This window comes from Ailuropoda melanoleuca, chromosome 4 (genome assembly GCF_002007445.2).
Source record: "Ailuropoda melanoleuca isolate Jingjing chromosome 4, ASM200744v2, whole genome shotgun sequence".
Taxonomy (NCBI): Eukaryota; Metazoa; Chordata; class Mammalia; order Carnivora; family Ursidae; genus Ailuropoda; species Ailuropoda melanoleuca.
In genome coordinates, this window is record NC_048221.1 from 41,254,157 (window position 1) to 41,277,932 (window position 23,776).

Sequence of the window (23,776 nt, forward strand, 5' to 3'; positions counted from 1 at the left end):
TAGTGATGATTCCTAGTGAATATACAAAATCTTGACATCAACCTCCAGGGGATAGATGTTGGGGGAGCTTGGATTTGGAACCACAAAGTGAAAGTTGGTAAAGCGATATGACCTTGGTTTCAAATTAATAAAATAATAATTAATTAGGAATAATATCACATTTACATCGGAGTCTCAGTGCTACTCAGTTTATGGGTCTGCAGGTCAAGGACTGGCAAGAACACAGAATGGGGCTAAAATCTTTTCTTGGGGACGCTGAGCAAGTTAGATGGCATCTGCAAGGCTCAGTCCTGCCAGAGAGCTGGGTAGAGTGATAACTTAAGCTTACTGCAGACACCTAGGTGTTAATGAAATTTATAGGATGAGAATAGAAATAAAATCCTAATTTTTTATGCATGTGTACTTAAATATCATCACATGATCTTTATTAAGGTATCATTGATAGATTACATATTAATTTCAACATAATGTGTACAACATAATGATTTGATATTTGTTTATATTATAAAATGATCACCAGATAAAGTCTAGTTAACATTCATGGCTGACAAATGTTTTTTGTTTTTGTTTTTCTCTTGTGATGAGAACTTTTAAGATCTACTGTCTTAGCAGCTTTCAAATATGCAAGACAGTATGATTGACTACGGTCAACATGCTGTACATTACATTCCTATGATTTATATTTTTACATTTTATTTTTGCTCTGAAAACAGTAGTCTTAGTTTGCTTTTGTAAAATGGAAATTTTCATGTTCATGGAACTTTTTTCTCTAACTCAAATGTTTAATTTTATTGTGGTTGTGTGAAAAGACAAAAGTAACAATAACAACAAAAATGTGCATAGACATGCACATACACACACATCTCAGACAGTCATGTGCAATTTATAATTTGGATGATTGCATTTTAACCTAAATGACTAAATATTCACCGATTGTAGATTATGAACACACATTTTTTTTTTAAGATTTTATTTATTTATGCGACAGAGATGGAGACAGCCAGCGAGAGAGGGAACACAAGCAGGGGGAGTGGGAGAGGAAGAAGCAGGCTCATAGCGGAGGAGCCTGATGTGGGGCTCGATCCCACAACGCCAGGATCACACCCTGAGCCGAAGGCAGACGCTTAACCGCCGTGCCACCCAGGCGCCCCTGAACACACATTTTTAATTTAAGATTTAGTAACTAAGCCTTATGGAATAATTACTTGGGCATGTCTCTTGCTTGGACTTGAATTTTCCAGGCCTATTTGTATATATATTTTTTCTTTTTATAGGCATTTTCTTTTCACATAATCCTTTGTTTCCCCTTTACTTAAAACAAAAGCAGTTTAAATGACATGTTTTTCATTTTACACATATATGTATCTTTAAAAGAGTTTTCTCTTTGACAAAATGGAAATCCAAAACTGTCTTGGGGGAAATAACCAAGCAACACTTGATGGGAATTACTACCTGCAGGTATTGTGCAATTTTCTCTGGAATCAAATTATCCAAACTGTCCCCACTTTAATCTAAATCTTTTATTCACTCCTGACATAGTAATATACTTAAGGTGACAAGGTATGGCAGTAATATTTGCACTAAAGACAAATGTCTCATTCTGTACTGAAACACCACTTAGAATTATATCATTGGAGCATTAGAGCATGTGAAGACGCATATAATTTAAATACATCTTTCCCTCCATTGTTTTGAGGACAGTAAAGCTAAATGTTGCTTTTAAGCTGCCTTCTCCCTGCCTTACAAAAAACAGTCTGTAGGAAGATACAGTTTTGTATTTTGTTTCCCAGATTTTTAAGATCAATAAGTAGATATAGATATGGATATGGATAGGTAAATGCTACAGAGTCATTAAGAAATATTTAAAATAAATGCTGAACATTTTAATTTCATTAAAAATTCTCAAAATATGTTTATGGAATATCAGCCTTTTTAGATGACTTGCAGTAGCTTGAAATTAAGCTGTAGCCGGGTTCAATAAACGTAACCATCTGCTTATCCCTCCTTCCTTTTCTGTTAATGAGATCGATACTTCTGTTGCTGAATAAAGTGACTGTATATATGTTGATTTTATTATACATGCCAAGAGTCCAAATTAGATCACACATGCACACATAACACCCTATAACACAAAAACGATGCCCACCTTGCTTTACAGAGCAAGTACCAGAAAGAGCTAGTGTGAAACACTTTATTGTCTGCCATCTGCTGGTGCATTATAGAAATACAGGCCTTAACATTTTTGGACCTTCTGACATGGGTGAAATCACTCATGATCTCTTCACTTTACTTTTAGAGCCTCCTCGCTGGACAAAGAAACCTCAGAGTGGCGTGTACAGCACTGGGAGCAGTGGTATCTTGTTATGTGAGGCAGAAGGAGAACCTGAACCCACAATCAAGTGGAGAGTGAATGGTTCCCCCATCGACAGTGAGTGAAAACGCCACTTGTGATTCAGTGCTGAAGGCAATGGTGCTCTGGGACCGTTGATACTCAGACACCTTGGTTATGTGTAAAATGCAGTTGGGAAGTGGCTGGACCATCAAGACATATCCAGCCAGGAAATCCAAAATTGCATCTTTCTAAGTAGTTTGATTTATGCTTAGATTTATGGAAAAGCCATAAATAATATTTGTATTTGTTGGGTCATTACATTAATTGTATATAAAAATATGGTTAAGAAAATAAAGCAAGTGAATGAGAAAGAGAATCCAAGGAGGAAAGCCGATTGCTGTCCTTCTCCCTGAGAAGAAATAGGTGCAACAACCTAGTGGTCGAGAGCATGGGTTGGAAGTCAGGACTTAGCGTAGACCCAGGCAATAGCAATGGTGCCCTGGGTTTTGCTCTTTATAAGCTACTGCTGTGGCCATCCTTCGGTCATGCCTGCCTCCTCTGTTATTTGAGAAATTCACAGGGCCAGTGAGACCCGCAGAGCTTGGACCCGTGGCCCCTACTCCTGGCTCCCTCCATGTTCTCAGTGCAGCTGCAGTAATACTCAAGATCAGAAAAATCTCTGTCCAGTTGACTCTGAATCCTCCCATGGGGCTGGGCGTGGAAGGGTGGAGATGCACAAAGCCTGGAGGCCGATTCTCTCTACTCTACCATTTCCAGGAGAGAACTCTGAGAAGTCCAAAAATCTTCAATATGAACCTAGTGGTCTGGTCAGTTCTGAGTATCTTTGTGAACATAGGGTAGAACAAATTTTGTCAGTTGATAAGCTTAATTTCGAGTGTTTACATTATTATCTGTTGCTTTCGTAAGTCCCTTTTGTCCTGGACCCCCTCGTGTCAAGGGAGACATCCTGGTGGTCCATAGACCTGAGGTCGCATCTAGGCTGTGCATCCCTGGGTGTATGTGAGCTGTTTACTGAATCTCCCAAAGCTTTAATTTTTTAACAGCACAACAGAGCTAATATTCGTTGGTTGTGATTGAATGAGGTAAATGTGGTCAACCATCTAGGATAATGGCTTATCTGTAGAACACTGTGGTAGTTTATAAACTCTGGGGCCAGAATGCCTATGTTTGCATCTAGGCTCTACCATTTACTAGTTGTGTGATTGGGCCTATTACTGACTCTCTTAAAACCTGCTTCCTCATCAGTAAAATGGGCGTGAAAATTGCACCAGCTCCTGGGTTGTTGTGTGGATTAAAGAAAACACCATGCAGAGAATGCTCAGGACAGTTATGTCCCACTGTTACGCTATTGTTTACTTATTATTGTTGCACATAGCAAGCACTCAGGAAGCCTTAGCCCTCATTAATATCCTCAAATTTGAGGTTTTTTTTTTTTCATCTCTCCAGAAGAGCAGACTAAGAAATGAGAGATGAGGCTTCAGGTAGATCAGAGGGAAATGAAAACAATTGTTTATAAAGAATGTTAAGGATGCTAAAATAAGAAACGCAGATTCTCTGGAACATAAAATCATAAAATTGTATATCTGAATGGCACTTGACTGATTATGAAGGACATTCACCTATTGCCTTGAATTCCCAAATGAACATTTTTAATGGAGGTACAATTATTCATATTTAACTGATTAATTCTTTCATTCAGTAATATTTATTGAATGCGTTCTTTGTGCCAGGCGCTGACTGGCCTTATTGCTTGGGAGGTAGCCGTGAATAAAATAAACCTAGTGGGGAGAGTCAATCAACAGACGAATAAGCACATAAACGGGCACTGTAGTGTGGTAAATAAAAATATTAAAAAAATAGCTGAGTAAGGGCAATAGAAGTTCAGGACCTAGAGATGCTATTTTATTCTAAGGTAATACTAGTAAGCCCCCTGTGGTAATTTACCTTTAAGTAGAAGGCCTGAAGGAGGTGAGGGAGGCAGCCATGAAAATATGTGTGGAAGAGTTTCAGCGTAGAGAGGTCAGTGAGTGCAAAGACCCTGAGGTATGTCTGGAGTATTGATGTCAAGCATGGAGGCCAGTGTGGTTGAAGCTGAGTGAGCCGGCATTCCTGAGACACGAGATCCATCAGCAGGTGCAGAAGCCACATCACGCGTGAAAAGGTGAAAACCTGACTGGAGACTTGGGGTTTTATTGTGCATAAGATGGGTAGCACTTGGAGTTTCTTAAGCAGAAGAATGACGTGACCTAATCTATTAACAAAGGATTGGAGCAAAGGCATGACTACTGCAGCTAGAAGCCGCCTGAAAGACCCTCGAGCCGAGGGCTAGGTTTGTAGCAGTAATGGTTAGGTTCTGGATGTATTCCCGAAGTAGAGCCAATAGGTTTGTGCCTGGATGGGGAGGTCAAGGCTGAAGATAAATGTACACAAGACAGCACAGCTGAGTAACGGCAGGTGCAGAACCAAAGCCACATCCTTGCAGCCTAAGCTCAGTGTTCCTTCTACAGCTCTTGACCACAGCTCTCCTTGCTGCCCTGCAAATGGGCTGTAGCCATTTATAGGTCGGATGCTTGATGACAGTGAGCCGACTAAAGGAACTGAAATCTCTCTGAGCTTATAGTTCTAGCAATTCTATATCCTTTCTATGTAGTATTTCAAAATTAAATGAAACTGGTTACTAGTATTGGTAACAGGCCTAACCTTTTTCAAATGCTTTGCATCCAGTATCCATGGGCTTCCTAACGAGCCCTGCAGAAGAGATTTTTTTATTCTCCAGTTTGCACATGTGGCAACTGAGGCTCAGGGAGGTCATGTTACTTAATGGAGGACATAACCCCAGTAAATTTAGAGCTAGACGTGGAACCCAGAAATGATGAAGTCTCAGAGCTGAAGTTTCTCCCACTGTATTTATTGCGTTATCTCCCACTGAGCTGCCGTAGACGACTTAGGACAGAACTAGTGTGTTTTGATTGATATTGATAGAGAACCGGCTTCTTGAGTCCCGGGAGCTCCTGTTAGCCTCGGCCTGTATGCAGCAACACTGCAGTTTCCATACCTCTCCCAAAAGGCAGCGTCGAGCCATGCTTAGCTCTTTGTCATCTCAAATCTGAGGCTACATTTTCATTTCTTCTTTTTGTAATGCTGTGTTTGAGTCAGAGTTTACCATGGGCAGATGGCATAAGGAGTCTAAAGATAACGATGGGGTGAGCTCTGCAAGTTGTAGAGCTGGGTGTCGGGTGTGGGAATGTGGAGTCAGATCAGAGCCTCGGTCCTTTGCAGCCTTAAAGAACTTCAAAGAGCAACTCATCCTGAGCGTTCTCAAGAGACAACCTGACCTACAGGACTGTACCAATGTTCTACTGTTGCTATACAAATGATCACTGATTTAGTGGCTTATGACAATATACATTTATTATTTCACAGTTCTGTAGGCTAGAAGTCCAACCAAGCCTCCCTGGGCTGAAATCAAGGTGTTAGCCGTGCTGTGCTCCTTTCTGGAGGGACTAGGAGAGAGCCCCTTTCCTTGTCTTTACCAGTTCCTAGAGGGAGCCCACCTTGGCACATGCCTCTCCATCTCCAAAGTCAGCATCAATGCATATCTGACCATTCTTTCCATCTCCCTTTCACTGGCCACAGTCAGGGAAGCTTCTCTGATTTTAATGAGGCTTGTAATTACTTTGGGGGACTTAGATAATCCAGGATAATCCTTCTATCTCAAGGTCCTGAACCTTAATCACCATGGCAAAGTCCCTTTTGCCGCAGAAGGTATAATATTTTTTAGTGGTAGAAATTAGAACGTGGGTATCTGTTGGGGGCTGTTATATTGCCTACCACAGAGACCTTCTAGGAATAAAATCTCACCCAACATAAATGGTTTCCCGTCATTTCAGGAAATATTTACTGACGGCCTCTGCTCTGTGAAGCAGGCAATGGGGACACCGTGTACAACACACAGACAAGGTCCTGGTTATGGGGAGCTCACAGTCAAGTGTAAAATTATATTCATCTTCTATTTTAATAAGCAATACTCCATGTTTTCTCTGAACCAAAACTTAGTCACTATTTTGTATGATAGTGGCAAAATAAGGGTGCCTGGGTGGCTCAGTCAGTTAAGCGTCTGCTTTCGGCTCAGGTCATGATCCCGGAGTCTCGGGATCAAGTCCCACATCGGGCTCCCTACTCAGCAGGAGTCTGCTTCTCCCTCTGCCTCTCCCCCCTGCTCATGCTCTCTCTCTCTCTCTCATTCTCTGTCTCTCAGATAAATCTTTTAAAAAATTAGAGACACAATAAGAAAAAAAAAAATAGGTTGCTTGGTAATCTTCTAATGTCATTTTTTAAAGGTTTTTAAAATTAATTTATTTATATTTAGAAATAGAGTGCGAGTGGAGAGGGGCAGAGGGAGAAGAAGAGAGAATCTTAAGCAGGCTCAGGCACTCCTTGTAACGTCATTTAAACTAAAAATTTTAACATCGCTGCCCCTTAGTCAACATTCCTAGTTAATGTATTTCCTTTACACTGCTTGTTTGTAGTGTCATAGCAAGGCTAGGGGATTTGGCATGTGTCATTCACTTCTCCAAAATCCAGTTCCTCCTTCCACAATGGCCATATTAGTGCTGATCTAACAGGTTCTGAGCCGTGTTAATGAGAATGCATGTGCTGTTTCCAGCAGAGTTCTTTGGCCCTTAATAAATGCACCAGAAATATTAGATTTTTCTCATTTCCCAAAGGTATTTCCAGAATTATACCTGGATCAAGGGTTAGGTTGGATTTATTGCCAAAAAGTAGAAAATCTAGCCCCTGATCTCAAGAAGTGTTTGCTTTTACGGTGAAAACAAAATATATGAGTTGTGTATCCAAAGTGGTTAAATAGCAAAACAAGACAATTGAAATGAATGGTATAGATCAGGGAAAAAAATGAAATAGAGGAACAGAAGTGTCAAGTGGGGAACCAAGAAGCCAGTGTTGGTGGACTGGGTGGTGGCGGGGGTTCTATGCTGATCATGTGATTTGTGTTGGCAGTATCAGGACCTAAATTTATAAGAATAAGTGAGGTTTAGTTATAGTGGGACTTGAATGCTGAACAGAAAATCTGAAATTTTATTTATGGGTATGGATAGGGAGAGGCAATGAGCTAGAGATCAACAAATATTTTAGCAATAAATATTAATCTGAAGGAAGATTGAAATTGGAGAAGGGTCTGGAAAGAAAAGCCCATGGTTGATGCAAAGAAATTCTATAAATTGGCTTCAGTGAACTATTATTCACCCTAAACTGGTCTTAAAATATAAATACTGTGTGACACATTTAATAAATGGCATATAAATATTTAATGTCCTATTTTTTATCAAACTGACATTCTTTAATCTCTTGCAGGAAATCCATTTGCTGGTGATGTTGTCTCCCCCAGGGAAATCAGTTTTACCAACCTGCAACCAAATCACACGGCTGTGTACCAGTGTGAAGCCTCAAATGTCCATGGCACTATCCTTGCCAATGCCAATATCGATGTTGTAGGTAAGCAGACTGTTTACCTGCTATTTTCTAAGGGAAGATGTTCAAGGTCATGCACACAAGTAGATTGAATTCCAGACACATAAAACATGGGGGGAATATCATCAAAGTAGCTTTCACCTAACATTTAGACATTAGCTTTCCTACTAAAATTATACATTATTTTTTTCTTTCTTTATTTTTTTCTAGAGAGAGAGAGAGTTGTGTGTGTGCATGAGTGGGGTGAAGGGGCAGAGGGAGAGAGAGAGAATCTTAAGCAGGCTCCACACACAGCACAGAGCCTGATGCGGGGCTCAATCTCACGACCTCAAGATCATGACCTGAGCCAAAATTAAGAGTCAGATGCTTGGGGCACCTGGGTGGCACAGCGGTTAAGCCTCTGCCTTCAGCTCAGGGCGTGATCCCGGCGTTATGGGATCGAGCCCCCACATCAGGCTCTTCTGCTATGAGCCTGCTTCTTCCTCTCCCACTCCCCCTGCTTGTATTCCCTCTCTCGCTGGCTGTCTCTCTCTCTGTCGAATAAATAAAAATAAAATCTTAAAAAAAAAAAAAAAAGGAAATCCAAATTTACTAAAAAAAATTAAAAAAAAAAAAAGAGTCAGACGCTTAACCAACTAAGCCACCTAGGCGCCACTAAAATTATACTTTTGGAAATGTATTGAATTTGGATATTTTTCTAATTCAGGAACATACACTGCAATATTCAGCTGTCTCCCCTTTCTGTTAATATGACTAGGATATAGAAAAATCTAATGTGTGCTCATTATTTCTTGTAAACATGAACGTTTACAACTGTATTTATATCATTTTCAAATAGATGTCCGTCCACTGATCCAAACGGAAGATGAAGAGAACTACGCTACGGTGGCTGGGTATAGTGCTTTCTTACACTGCGAGTTCTTTGCCTCACCTGAGGCAATAGTGTCCTGGTAAGCTGGTACAAGCTTTTCTTAAGAGAATGTCAGTGTTAGATTTCATCTTGTGTCTTCATCCATCATTTGATGAGCTGTTGTTACATGTAGCCAATGCCTCTGAGAAACAAGGTAGCAAACTTAATTACCTACCTGTCCGAGAACTGTTGACTAGATGTGTAGGATTTTTCTCTCATGGGGAAGCAAAAAATCAAAGTGATTACTAAGACAATTTTACAGACAGATTTGGTTTTTCTTTATGGATATATCGAAATTCATATATTACAGCTGACCCTTGGACATTGTGGAGATTGGGGCTGATCCCCCATGCAATTGAAAATCTACATATAACTATTGTCTCTCCCAAAACTTAACTACTAATAGCTTATAGTTGACCAGAAGCCTCACCCATAACATAAATAGTTGATTAACACACATTTAGTATGTTATATGTATCACATACTATATTCTTATAATAATAGCTTTTTCTTAAATGTTTTTCCTTATTTCCTTATTTCTAGGCTACACAGTTTGTGAGTTTTTTTAAGTTGTTGCGTATTTCCAAAAATTTCCCCAATATATTTATTGAAAACAACTCATAGACAAGTGGACCAACGCAGTTCGAACTCATGTTGTTCAGACTTAACTGTACTTTTTTGTTGTTGTTTTGAGTCTTTTCTTAATAATTATCTAAGCATGCATTTGATTCCAAACAGGTATGCTTAAAACTTTTCAAACATGTATTTTGAATTTAATTTCAATATATCGATTAGTGTAGTAAGTCCAGATACCTTGTGTGGATCTGCCATATTTGTTACTTCACCAGAAAAGCTTGGATGAACGGTTCTTAAATAAGTCTGCCATGGCTCTGCAGGGCCAAGATTAGAGTGAGAAGGGGGAGGCAGGGTCACTCAAGTGCAGGGTCAGATCCTGTCTTTATTGAAAAACTGGATACTTTGCTCATCGTGGATTTTTTGTGTGTGTCTTTATTTTTAAAAATACTCCATTAAAATATTATTTATTTTGAGTCTTGAGATTTTTTGGTAATCCTTACATTTTGTCTCTAAGGCAAGTGCCTCACGGGCCTTATCCTAGTCCCGAGCTCTGGGAAGTCCTATGTGAACAGCAGCCAGAATTTACCCTTTGAATTTTTTTTTTTGCTCCAGCAGAACCTCTTATTGTGAAATGTACTGGGTAAATCACGCTTTGGCAGCAAATGCTCAGAAAATGGATGAATGCAGGAGAAAATGACTCTGGGTTGATAAGGGCAAATGTAATCCATGTCCATGGGACAGGAACTACTTCCTGGCCTATAATATTTCTGAATGACCAATGTTCCCCCAGGATGGCAGGAGTTTCAGAAGGTTCATTATCTCTTTCAATTACTAGCTTTCCCATTTAGTACCCTGAAGCGATCATTAACTAAAGGGTTCACCATCAATACACCAGAAAATATTTATTAAGCTGTGAGGACAGATGCAAAAACGGTCCTTACAGCTATGAGAAATACAGCAGAAATGTAGAGCATGTCCCGGATTTCCTCTAGCCACAGTCTATCTGGGCAGTTCAGATAAACATCTCAGCTAGGACCCATTCTGGGAAAAATATAAATCCCAGTGGAACATTTCATAAGGTCTGCAGAGCTCCTGGAGAAAGGGTAAGCTTGAATGAGTATCAGCAACGAGTATCAGAAAGAGTCTACGGTTCTGTCACGTCTAAAATTGATTTATGCTTTCTATGTTCATAGGCAGAAGGTGGAAGAGGCGAAACCTCTTGAAGGTAGACGGTACCATGTCTATGAAAATGGCACATTGCAGATCAACAAAACCACAGAAGATGATGCTGGCTCATACTCCTGTTGGGTAGAAAATGCTAAAGGAAAAACCGCAGTCACAGCCAACTTGGATATTAGAAGTATTTTTATTTTGGTTTTACTTTGCATGAATTCTCACATGGGCTCAGTTTTTCTTCATTTTCCCAAATGAAACAACATGATTTAAATTTGAGTGCCTGTTAAAGTTTTTAGACTGTATTTCAAAACTCCCAGATTGTGTTTCATCGAAAAGACTGTCCCCACAATTATAGGGTATGCTGATGATGTGTTCATGGCTTTTTACAATTTTAAGAGGGACTTAGGTATTTGGGGGATGACTGGCAATTATTTAAAATGCTCTGTTTTTTCATATTTCTGTGACTGTATTTTATTTCAATAACAAACTCAATAGAATGTCATCAGCAATCAACTCTTAGAGCTAAAAGTTTCACAAACCCATAAAAATCAGCTTCATAAAGAGTGGGACATGATAGGATGGAAGATTTTTTGTTCTCTTTTTGCATCATAAGCAGCTTTGTATTTTTTCTCTCTTCAGAACAAAGTCCTGGGCTTCACTAATATTTTGGTTCTAAAATTGCTCTGAAAATCCTTTTCAGGAAAACGTAATAGAGAGATCCTACAGTGATTGCGGGGAGTATCTATACAACTTGTGACTTGTCACTATGGTAGCCTACTGCTGCTGCTCCTTAGATGACAAGTGCATTTGTCGAATCATCATTTTCGTGGATATCCTGACATTTCTCTCTCTCTTCACACACATACCCTCCCTTCCTTGTTTTTCTTCTGTCTTATATTCTTTTGTAGTATTTGTTTCTTTCTGCACCCTAAGTTATCCAGCATGCCAACCCCAGGGACTATATTTTTAAAGCACATGGATATTCTCTTCAGATGTCTGCTTAACTCTCACATCTGCCTGCACGTTTGTATGTCATGGACAATTTTCAAAATGCCCCTGTGAAGTCCATGAAGATGATTCTTTTTATACTTCATAAAACCAACCTATATCAAAGTTTAGCAGCTCAGTCAGATTCAAAGTCAAAGAGAGGGAAGCCCAGAATCCAAATGAACCTTCCCCTTCCTATCGCCCTACACAGCGCTTGGCCCAGAGTGGACCTCAGTACTGCTATGGACAGGGTCATGAACTTTTCATCTGCTCTAAACACCCACTTTATATGTAAGGCATATATAAGAATCCTATCGGTGAAGAATAAAACACAATTTTTGCATATAAAAAATGAAACTTCCGGAGTGGAATTGAGTAAGAGGCTGTATCACATAGTGTTTGAAAGCAAGAGCTTTGGTCTCTGCCACACGTATCTTCAGATTTCAGTTTCAACCCCTTGCCCGTTGGGAAACTTTGGTGTTACTTAATTTTATTTTAACCTGATGTTCTCTGTAAGGTGAAAATATTAATATTTGTAGAATTATTTTAATTATAAAGTGTTGTGTGACCATGAACTTCTTAGCAGAGGTCCTGGTCCATAGGAGAAGTGCTTTATTAAGTGATATGTTATTATTAAGTGGATTTCTGGCTTTTAAATTAAGAAATAGGAGTAGATATTTAATAATCCACTTACAATTAATTCAATTAAATAATCTCTTCAACTTTCATGCTTTGGATACCAAATGATCAATTTCTTTTATCACTTTCAATTTTTTATCAGTTCATGTTGTAACATGTAGGTAGTGAATATTAAAACATATTGTGGAATTGGAGGTCAGCTCATGAGATTTGGTCTCTGCGAGGGTTACCAAGTGGTACAACAGTGTAAAGTACATCTACCCTTAATAGGGCCTCTAAGAGTAAGGATCCTGTATTTGAAACAGTCATAATGAGCAAGCATTTTTAAGACAGCCAAATGTGACTCTTTTTAATTTATTGATTTGAAATTGAATTTAATTTATTTGATATATTTGAATTTGAAACTAAATTGTTAAGCTTCATATTATGGATACCACTGATTTACTTTTAAAATACCACGCACTATACCTCATTCAACAAGAATTTTGACAAATATGTGTTGAGTGCTTGCTGTATACAGGGTCCCTTCTAGGCTGTGTGACTACTTCGTGTAACAAAACAGACACAGCCTCTTCTTCACCAGGCTTACGTTCTCATTTCCCACCTTCACGTTGATAGATCATCTATGCATGGGCTTTACCATTTAACCCCCAGTTTCTGAATGATTAATAAACACATTAATAGAAAATCAATTAATTTCCTTTTTTCCCCCTCATGGTGGTGTGATCACGTGACCAGAAACACTAGAAAGAAAAATTGTATTTTTTCAACCTCCAGAGACATCTGTTTGCTCCCACTCTTCTTACTCCTTTTGCCCAAGAAGTAGTAAGGGAAATTGCTAAGATATTAATTAGTACTCCCACCCTAATTTCTCAGAGGTCCAGGCCTGATGGAAAGAAAATAGTAATGAAACATGATGTCAAGAAATTACAGTGAGCAAACACTGTGTGAAGATATGACTATTCCATCAAGAATTGGGGTTGATTAAATTGTAGGCACTTGATTGCAAAGTAAGCTGGGATGTATGCGTCTCACTAGTCTCTTTGTTTGGTAAAAACAGATGCTACAAAGCTTCAAGTTGCTCCGAAGAACCCTCGTGTCCCCAGACTGCATGCACTTGAATTACATTGCGAGAGCACGTGCGACCCACATTTGAAGCAGAGTTTGAAGCTGTCCTGGAGTAGGAATGGCGAAGCCTTTGAAATTAATGCCACAGAGGATGGCAGGTAGGGAAGGTATTAACGCTATGTCATGTCATCAGACTGGCTTGGGATGAACACCGAGCACTTGAAAAGAATAGTTGTAAAAGTGCTCACATGGAATTAAAATACAAAAAGTGATTAATATCTTTCAGTCTTCACAGCAGGATTTAAAAGATAATGCAATGCACAGTTTCACTTTTCTCTCGCATGGTTAGCTGCTTGTTTTCACTGCTGACTTTTTATAGAATGTGTACCATCCTGTTAGCTCATGAAACAGACCCCACTCTGGGTGTGTGAGGCATGTCTGCTCACGTGGGCCTGGAGGGGACCCTGCCTGTCACCTGTTTCCATCCCAAACTCAGATGAGTCTGTCTCATGAATGGGCAGTACCTGAGTCATGGTTCCAGTCCTTCCAGTTAGAAAGTATTGACAAATACACTTTTAAGCCTCCTAATCTCCATAGAGAGAATACAGAAAAAAATATAGAAGTGAGAATGTGGAAGAAGTGTGAAAAAATGCTGACTAGCATTGGATGGTATTAAGTACATTAGGGAAAGAGAAAAGAATCAATATTTACCGAATGCCTATGCTATCTTTTGAAAGTATACAGAAGTTAGCTCTCCTGTCTTTTGCACTGTGATTAAGTGGGGGTTAGAAATAGACCATCCTTGGCCAAATCTCACCTGCAGTTTTATGTTGTTATTCATCAGTCTGAAAACGTAAATCTGAAGGTAGGACATGCGTTTGTTCGGCGAGACTGTGGCAGGGTGGTAATTAAGAGCATGGACTTGAGTCCAGTGGCCTGGATTTAAATCTCATCTTCATCACTTTTCCCGTCTGTGACTTTAGACCAGCTGCATAGCTTCTCTGTGCCTTAATTTTGCACTCTAAGATACCTTCCTAAGGTTATTGTGAGTTAATATACCAAGAACTTAGAAACGCTAAGTACTCAGTCCAGTTTAGCTCTCATAATTTGTACTAATGTCTGCAGACATTTAATGGCTTATCTCATTCCTCGTGTCTGCTTGGCCCCTATTGCTGTGTGTGTGCGTACGTGTTCTTGCGCCACCTGTGTGCAGGGGCTTTGGTCTCGGCTGGGTACTTACTTGATCCCATCTCATCCTTCCTGTAAACATAGGAGTTTGTAGAAAGGAGCGTATGTATTACACCTAGTTGTCACTGGGACAAGAGGAGTTTAATTATCGACCTAAAAGACTACACATTGCAACAAAGATCTTCACCCTTAGGTTACATCTTAGTCGATCTATCCACTGCTGGGATCTCAGCCGCTGGGATCCCTCCATATTCTTTCTCTTTTGTCACTCCTGCCTAGTTGCCTGGGGTCTTGCATGTGACCTCTGGGCTACAGCCAAAAAGGGAATCAGAGACTGATGCCTAGTTGGTGATGTGACCTGCATATTTAGGCCCTGATCCCAGAAACTCCAACCATCCTCTGTGTGGCCCAGTTGAATAGTTTCTGTAGGATACTGGGGCTGACACTCAAATGAGCCTCTGGCTGTATCTCCGTGATCTAAGCAAGTGGCACAGATATTCTGCCGTTTTCCCTAGGGTAGGGGTGAGGAACAGTAACCTTAGCTAGGATAATTTAGAAGAGATCTTGAGTGGGGAATGCTGGGAGTAACTCTTGCTGCTGGGGTTGACTGGGACCTAGAGCGGGCATGGAATTCTAGCAGGGGGTGGAGATCACAGGTATTTGCTAAATTTCTAGGGAACCATTAGTAAACTCCTGTCTCTCACCTTCTGCTGGGACACCTTCTTATTGATAGTAGGTTGGGGGCCAGAGGCTTTTTACCTAGGAAGAGGTTAAATGAGTTATACATCAGAAATGTCAATTATATAAGAGTTTCTCTCCTTTTCTGCAAGGACATTATTTATTTCGACTAAATAGCAAACTGTTGTAAATATATTTCAATTTAGTGGAACTTAATTTTATTACAAATATTATATAGTTAAGTTGATAATGCATAGGTAAAGGGCAAAAGGTATAATTTATAGTAAAGAAATTTTCATGTCCTGGATTACAAATTGGCAAAATAGAACAAATGAGAAAAAGCTAGTGGCCAATGATTTGCAAATAAGAGGTACTGGTCTGCCCTCTACTGTTCAAATAAATCACAGTGCGATTGTTAAATTAGATTTATCAGATGTGCATTCTACTAGTGAAGTACAGGGGTGGAGATAAAGGACCTTCGTCAAAAAACACAGATTACCAGACTCCAGGCCAGACAGTCTGGCTCCGTAGATCTGGGATTCAGGAACATGCCTTGTAAAAAGCACCCCAGTTGATCCTATGTAGGTGATTCTCTTAACAAACCTTAAGATAAATTATCCAAATGTATCTTCACTATTGTAACATAGTACAGTCTTCAGAAAAAAACAGGCAACACAGTTCTGTCACTGACCTGTACATCACACGTGGTTGGACTTGGTAATGAAAACAAAGCCAAACCAATTGATAGCTTTAATGGCTGTGTAGACAGTTGTGTCTGTTCGAGTAACACTTCACCTCCAGTTTCAACTGTAGCACTAAGAAAATTTGCACTATGCGAAGCTGTGTTTTGTTCTGTTTTGTAACTCTTCCTTGGATTTTTTTTTCCTATGGGGAATATCTATTTTTGAATATATTGTTGTTTTCTGTTGTTTTCCTCCTCATCATGTACTCATTTTTTTTACTGGTAGGATAATTATTGATGGAGCTAATTTGACTATATCTAATGTCACCTCAGAGGACCAAGGTATTTACTCCTGTTCAGCTCAGACGGCTCTGGATAGTGTTACTGATGCAACTCAAGTAACTGTCCTGGGTAAGTGCACTAATGAGAAGTCTCTGTTCATTTCTTCCCCATCACTGATTAAATTCCATTGTTCTTAGGCCATTACATCAACCAGTATTTGAACCCCTGCACATACACGTTCGTTTGAATTTTTCATTTAAACAGTCACTGCACTTTCAAATGCTTTCTCCTCTTCTGGCTTTAAAGAAATTAATGAATGCTTAATTTCTTTTCACTGCATGGGTAATGTTGCCAGTAGCGGTGGGAGGCAGGTAATGTTATCAGCAGAAAGAAAGTTGTTAGGGTGCTTGAGCTGCCCTTCCCCGGCTTGCAGACATAGAGAGCTGAGGAATGGGGCTGAGTTAGCATGGGGGGATCAGGCTAGGCATCCCATGGTGTTGGCTCCGTGGTCATGCTCTAAACCAGAGATGCGGACTAAGTTCTCAGTGTTCCAGGAAGGGGTGGAGGAACTTCAAGAGTTCTGCAAAGGAATGGCTTTTTTTTTTTTTAATGATAATGTTAATTAGAAAATAATGTGCATACTTCACTAGTGTAATCAACACAATTAGCCTGGTAATCACCATGTTTAAAGCTCTTAGACTAGCCTGGAGCATCTCTTAGACCACCATTAGCTCTTGAACCATCTCCTAGACCATCTCTCCTCCAGTTTCCTTGCCAGATTCACTCTCCACAAGCTATCTGATAGGGCAAGCTGACCTCTGTGGACAACATCAACAAACCACTCACCCTCAGACTTCCATGTGGTTCAGCCAATGGGGAGCCCTGATGTTAGAGGGGGATGGGTGGGTGTGTTTATTCTGCATATTCGCTCCCTGCAGGCTGTGTCCACACTTACTGATTTCTCCCAGGGAGGCTCTCTTCTCAAAATCCTCCCTGATAAGATTCTATTAACCGTTCCATCCACCCCCCACCCCAGATATTCTGCCAATGATCTTTTGAAAGAGCTTTAAAAAAAGCAAAAAAACAACAAAAAAACCACAACTCTTGGTACTATCCAAATTGCGTGAACTGTTTAATTTCTGCTGGAACCCTGACTGATAGAGACTTTTTTTTTTTTATAATTTTCTCTTATAATTTTGTTCCTGTGGGCACTATTTAGTCTCTCTTTCAGTTTTCTGATATTCCTTGATGGTTGGTTTTGCCTAAACTCCTTTCTTAGATGTGTAATCATTATTGTTAACAGACATTTGTATCTTTAGCCATCTGGTTGCTGGGACCTGCAGGTAGGCTGCTAACACAGCTACCAGCTGAGAGGAAATAATTCAGTTTCTTTGGAGGTAGGATGTGAAAATGAGTAAACAGGCTGGAGCTCTTCAAGTGAAGCAAATGGTCACCGGACTGGGTTCTACGCGTGCGCACGTGCGCACACACACACACACACACACACACACACACACACACACGGAGTTCCCAGGTAATAGAGGGTATGGACTTGGTTCGATAGAATTATACCTTTAGGCGAGAGGTTTGGCCATAGGAATTCAGCTACTTAAGGGGATTACAAACAGAAAGGTTTGACCCTCTAGGAATTATTTCACTAGTAAGTCATCAGATAAAATAGTGGAGCTTCAGGTAAACTGGAGTTTATTCTAGGCACCAGAAGTATAAGGGTAAGTCTCAGATCCATAGACTTTGTCTCTCAGTATTTTGAGCCATGGAGCCAGCAAAGGGATTGGGCGCCCTACCACTTGGTTCATGCTGTCAAGTTGCCATGCAAAATTTAATATTTGAGTCTTGTGATTAGGCTACCATCTTCTAGAACCATTAAATTTTGATAATTTTAAATAAATATTTGCTATGATTATATGTAATATTTACATATGAATTTTTTTCTACCAATTTTTTAATAATAAATATAAATTAATCTAAAAAAATATTCTGTGACACAGATTTCCTTTTCTTAACCACTTCTTGGAGTTTACCTTCTAATTTTTTAGGCCAATCCCTGGTCTTAGGAAGTGTATCTCACTAACAGACAATAACAACTAGATCCCTGTGTAGTTTCTTTAAAAACTTCTTTTCCTGAGGAAACAATTTTTGCAAACATATGCTTGACCCATTCCAATTATAAGTAGCTGTCCTTTAAGAGTATCAATCTTTTAAGTATCAAGTGCAGCCCATCAGTTCTTGTTCCATATGATTCTCGGAAAGAGCACATTTTAGTGTCAGATGCTATAGACTGTATTGGTTCCTTCAGGTAACTTTAAACATGAATGAGCTCTTAATCAGTGCTGAAGACAAACATAAATTCTCTAAGCTCACAGATCTGAGGACTGTTGAGGAAATAATTTCTATTTCAGGCCCTAAAGTTTATGCAGCGTCAGTGACCACATTTTAGAAATAAAATAGTCTCTTTTGAATTGAAAACAATGTGTTTTTTGCCAATGTAAATTTCCAGCAGTCGGCACGTCCGCAGCATGGGCGATAAATGTTGCTTCCCACTTGGAGAATATAGAGCCCACGGGAAAGCCCGATGAGATATTATGTAATTATCTCCTCTGAGAAAAGATAAATGTCCCTGAATACAAGAGAACATTGAAATCAAATTTTGGAAGTAAAGACCATTAGAGATAAGTTTTCTTTGTTGTTGTTTTGCGGTTGTTTTTATTTTAATAAAAATTTCCATGGACTTTAACACTCTTAAAGTCATTACCTACTCAGTATCCAAAATATATAAAGAACTTATAAAACTCAACACCCTAAAATGAATAATCCAGTTTAAAAATGGGCAGAAGACACATATATACATTTTTCCAAAGAAGGCATACAGATAGCCAATAAACACATGAAAGGATGCTCAACATCACTCATCATCAGGGAAATGCAAAGCAAAACTACAATGAGATACCACCTCACACCTGTCAGAATGGCTAAAACCAACACAAGACACAACAGGTGTTGGCAAGGATGTGGAGAAAGGGAAACTCTCTTGCTCAATTAGTGGGAATGCAAACTGGTGCAGCCACTATGGAAAACAGTATGGAGAGTCCTCGGAGCTAAAAATAGAACTACCCTACAATCAAGCAATCTAGTAGGTATTTACCCAAAGAATACAAAAATACTAAATTAAAGGGATACATGCACCCCAGTGTTTACGGCAGCATTATCTCCAATAGCCAAATCATAGAAACAGCCCCATTGTCTATCAACTGATCAGTGGATAAAGTGAAAGTAGTGTATGTGTGTGTACACACACACACACACAATGGAATATTAGCCATAAAAAGGAATGAAATCTTGCCATTTGCAACAACATGGGTGGGCTAGAGAGTATTATGCTAAGCAAAGTAAGTCAGAGAAAGACATACCATATGATTTCATTTGTATGTGGAATTTAAGAAACAAAACAAATGAGCAAAGGGGGAAAAAAGGAGAGAGAAGGCAAACCAAGAAACAGACTTTTAACTATAGAGGACAAACTGATGGTTACCAGAAAGGAGGTGGGTGGGGGGATGGGTCAAGTAGGTGAAGGGGATTAAGGGGTGCATTTGTTGTGATGTATAGAAGTGTTGAATCACTATTTTGTACATCTGAAACTAGTATTACATTGTATATTAGCTAACTGCAATTTAAATAAAAACTTAAAAAAAAGTCATCACCTACTCAATTTTCTAGTTTCTGACACCATTTATCAGTGCCATATTTTCCTCTTCTAATATAAACTGCCTTCCTACTCTTTCAAAACTTTAGGCCAAGAGAGTATAAAAGTTGCTATAATGTACTGAAAATTTATTGTTAGAAATGACAATAAAAATCCAGAGCATGCAGAAAAGAAAGCCTGAGTTCATGTTCTTTATTTCCCTATAGTTATAGAACCTAATTTTATTGCTCTAATATGGTAATTACATGCATGATTGAAGTGATAATATACTTTTCACTTATTCATTTAGTCATAAAACATTTACATGCAAAGCACTGTTGGTGATGCCAATATTAGTAAAATGCAGTCCCCACTCGGGAAGATCTGTCATATACAGGAAATGAATCAGGCATATAAATAAGCATATGAGCTGAAAGACACTGATCCACTTCAGATAGATCATGGTTCTCAGAACTGTACATAATTATAACCCAGGACAGTTGTTTAGAAATGCAGATTTCTGGGCCCAGCTCCTTCAATATGCCAGAGAGATGGAGCCCAGAAATAAATTTCCATTTATTTTTAAAGATTTATTTATTTATTTTTGAGGAAAAGAGAGCGATCGCAGGGGGGAGGGGCAGAAAGAGGGAGAGAGAAACTTAAGTGGACTCCATGCTGAACTTGGAGCCCGAGCTCCATCTCACCGCCCTGAGATCACAATCTGAGCTGAAACCAAGAGTCGGTTGTCCAACCGACTGCACCACCCAGGTGCTCCAAATCTTCATTTTTTTTTTTTAAAGATTTTATTGATTTATTTGACAGAGATAGAGACAGCCAGCGAGAGAGGGAACACAAGCAGGGGAGTGGGAGAGGAAGAAGCAGGCTCATAGAGGAGGAGCCTGATGTGGGGCTCGATCCCAGAACGCCGGGATCACGCCCTGAGCCGAAGGCAGATGCTTAACGACTGTGCCACCCAGGCACCCCCAAATCTTCATTGTTAATAACTATTCCTAAAAGAATTTTGATACCATGGTCAAGGATGCCCTCTGAGAACTGGAATCAGAGTAGAGGGAGAGGATACTTGCAGTAGGGAGTAGAAGAGCAGGAAGCTGCATTTGTAATAGAACCAAAAGGTTTGGGGCTCCTGGGTGGCTCAGTGGGTTGGGTGTCTACCTTTGGCTCGGGTCGTGATCCCAGGGTCCTGGGATCAAGCCCCGTTTTGGGCTCCCTGCTCAGTGGGGAGCCTGCTTCTCTCTCTCTCTCTGCCTCTCCCCTAGCTTGTGCTCTCTCTCTCCCTCTCTCTCTCTAGTTAATAAAACCTTAAAGAAAAAAAAAGCAGCAGAAGGGCTGCTGAGATGTGGACGATTGGGCGTGGAAGCCAAGGCCCAGAGAGAAAGGGGAGTGGCAGTGTGCCTCGGTGAGGAAATCGGGTAGACGAAGGCAGGGTCTGCATTCTCCTTACTTTCATTTTTATTATTACTTAGATGTTCCGGATCCACCAGAAAGCCTACAGTTGTCTGAAAGGCAGAACAGGAGTGTTCGGCTGACGTGGGAAGCTGGAGATGACCACAATAGCCATATTAGCGGTAGGGAAGAATTGGGATAACTGTGCTCCTTACCCTCCTGAGTCAAAATTAATATTAAAGCCATTGTTTTAAACCACAGTTGCTAGATTATCCTTCATAAAACATCCTCTAAAACTGTTTATACTGTGTGTGAATGTTAGTATACTTAAAATACTAAATCCATTCTAATGGGTTTTCTCCCCTCTGCTTCTACTGCCAGACTATATTGTTGAATTTGAAGGAAACAAAGAAGAACCTGGACGATGGGAGGAATTGGCTAGAGTCCAAGGCAAAGAAACAACCATCACGCTATCTTTGGCTCCATATGTGAGATACCAGTTCAGGGTCATAGCCGTGAATGAAGTAGGGAGAAGCCAACCTAGCCAGCCGTCAGACCATCATGAAACCCCTCCAGCAGGTATGTGGTTTCTCACGTCAGGCTTCTGAGGAAATATTTTAGTTCTGCTCCATCTTTCCACATCTTTTAAAAAAAACTGATAGTATGGCGTAGGTTTTTAGATTTCTCCTACTAGAGAGCTTAAAAAGTCCTGTGAACTGACAGCACACAAATATTCAAAGTACATCAGATTCATAAGTAGTATATAAATGTTTGATAGAGAGCCGGAGATTACAGGGAGGTATATAGGCAAACATTACTCTGAGTTAGTTGTGATAGCCACGTATCGTGTTAAAATCAGATATCAAGTATGTTATAAACTGAGGTTCAGTATATAGAAAGTCAGCTTTCTCCCTTATTTTTCTTTTTATTTCAACTTTCTGAAATAAAATGTTTTATTCATGGTAGTCACCTTGTTAACAGTTTAAATTATTTAATATCATTACTTTTATACATTTAGTATATTTATTATCTCTCAATATCTAAATAGATATCTGATACCTAAATTTCCAGGTTTTTTTTTTAAATCTCAAGAATGATAATACTAAAATTTGTGTTACTTAATTGTCATTGGTCAACAATGTGATCATAGCATGGTATTATTGTTTTTTTCCCTGGAGTAAAATAAATAAGCTAGGGTATAATTTCCTTTTTGGATCGAGGAAAAAGCAAGAACAGATAGTAACTGAATCAGATACTTGTGTGATTGAAGTGTGAGTTGCATTTGGCACTAAAACTATACTTAGCTCTTTCTTATTAAATGGATCCATTTGAATATATTTCACGGGCACATTATCTGCTATTACCTATTTGTTGTCCCTAACAGTTGGCTGTTGGAATTAATACATGATGTTTAATTTTATTAGCTTAGAGGCAGATATTCACAACACACATTTCTTTTTTTTTCTTTTCTTTTTTTTTTTTTAAGATTTTATTTATCTATTTGACAGAGAGAGACAGCCATCGAGAGAGGCAACACAAACAGGGGGAGTGGGAGAGGAAGAAGCAGGCTCCTAGTGGAGGAGCCTGATGTGGGGCTCGATCCCAGAATGCCAGGATCATGCCCTGAGCTGAAGGCAGATGCCTAACGACTCAGCCACCCAGGCACCCCCACAACATACATTTCTAACAATAATTCTAATAAAGAAAGGAAAGCAGGTTTAAAATTAAAATGTATATTTAAAAAGTGGGTTTAGGATTTTTTAAAACAGGTTGAAAAATTTAAAGAGCAGGTTTAAAATGAAGATATCTAAAGTAAATCATCTACTTTCCATTGAATAATAATTGTATCACTTCATACATACAATTTTACCCCTTTAAATAAAATATATATTTAAGAGCTGCCTTATGTGAGATCATGGATGTGTTAGCTAGCTTTATGGTGGTAATCGTTTTACAATATATACACATAAATAGATGTGTATCTGTATACTGGATACATATATACATACAGATATATACACACTTATACACACACACATATGAAATTATTACATTGTACACCTTAAACTTACACAGTCTTATATGTCAATTATATCTCAATAAAGCTGGTGAGAAAATAATTGCATTAAGTCTTTTTACAAACTGGGCCAGATAGAAATAAACAAATACAATCAAAGTTATTTAAAAATCTGTTTTTAGGGGTAGGTGGGATGATATGCTGATTTACCTATGGACCATAAAATTGGTAAAGTAATCTCAATACTTATAATTTTTCAGCTCCAGACAAGAATCCACAAAACATAAGGGTTCAAGCCTCTCAACCCAAGGAAATGATAATAAAATGGGAGGTGTGTATTCTCTAATGTGTTATATACTACTTTGTGTTCTTCTTTTTTTTTTTTTTTCCTTTCTTTTAGGTCTGCATGCTAAGTGTAATAATGGAAAAATATTTTTTTTAAGAACAAAGGTATAAGATTTGTATGTTTTATAAATATATTTCATTTGTATATTTTACAGATGATTGTGATTAGAATGTTATGAGATATAGTTAAACAGTGGTAAGTAATGTATGGAAGGTTATACAGGTTGATTTAGTTGCAATCTGTTATCAGATTCCTAGTGTTTTTATAACTAATATTCTAA

At 39.1% G+C, this 23,776-nt stretch overlaps 1 protein-coding gene across 13 annotated transcripts in view; it reads left to right on the plus strand.

The window, feature by feature from the left end:
• Positions 1-23,776, plus strand: part of CHL1 (cell adhesion molecule L1 like) — a 219,264-nt gene that overhangs the window by 172,663 nt on the left and 22,825 nt on the right. For all 13 annotated transcript variants that reach the window (XM_019805547.2, XM_034658655.1, XM_034658658.1 and 10 more), the window contains 9 exons: positions 2,297-2,428; positions 7,727-7,867; positions 8,682-8,793; positions 10,523-10,689; positions 13,192-13,357; positions 16,034-16,158; positions 21,214-21,315; positions 21,515-21,712; positions 23,411-23,481. In XM_019805547.2, the coding sequence (XP_019661106.1) occupies positions 2,297-2,428; positions 7,727-7,867; positions 8,682-8,793; positions 10,523-10,689; positions 13,192-13,357; positions 16,034-16,158; positions 21,214-21,315; positions 21,515-21,712; positions 23,411-23,481 (1,214 nt within the window). The remainder of the gene's footprint in view (positions 1-2,296; positions 2,429-7,726; positions 7,868-8,681; positions 8,794-10,522; positions 10,690-13,191; positions 13,358-16,033; positions 16,159-21,213; positions 21,316-21,514; positions 21,713-23,410; positions 23,482-23,776) is intronic.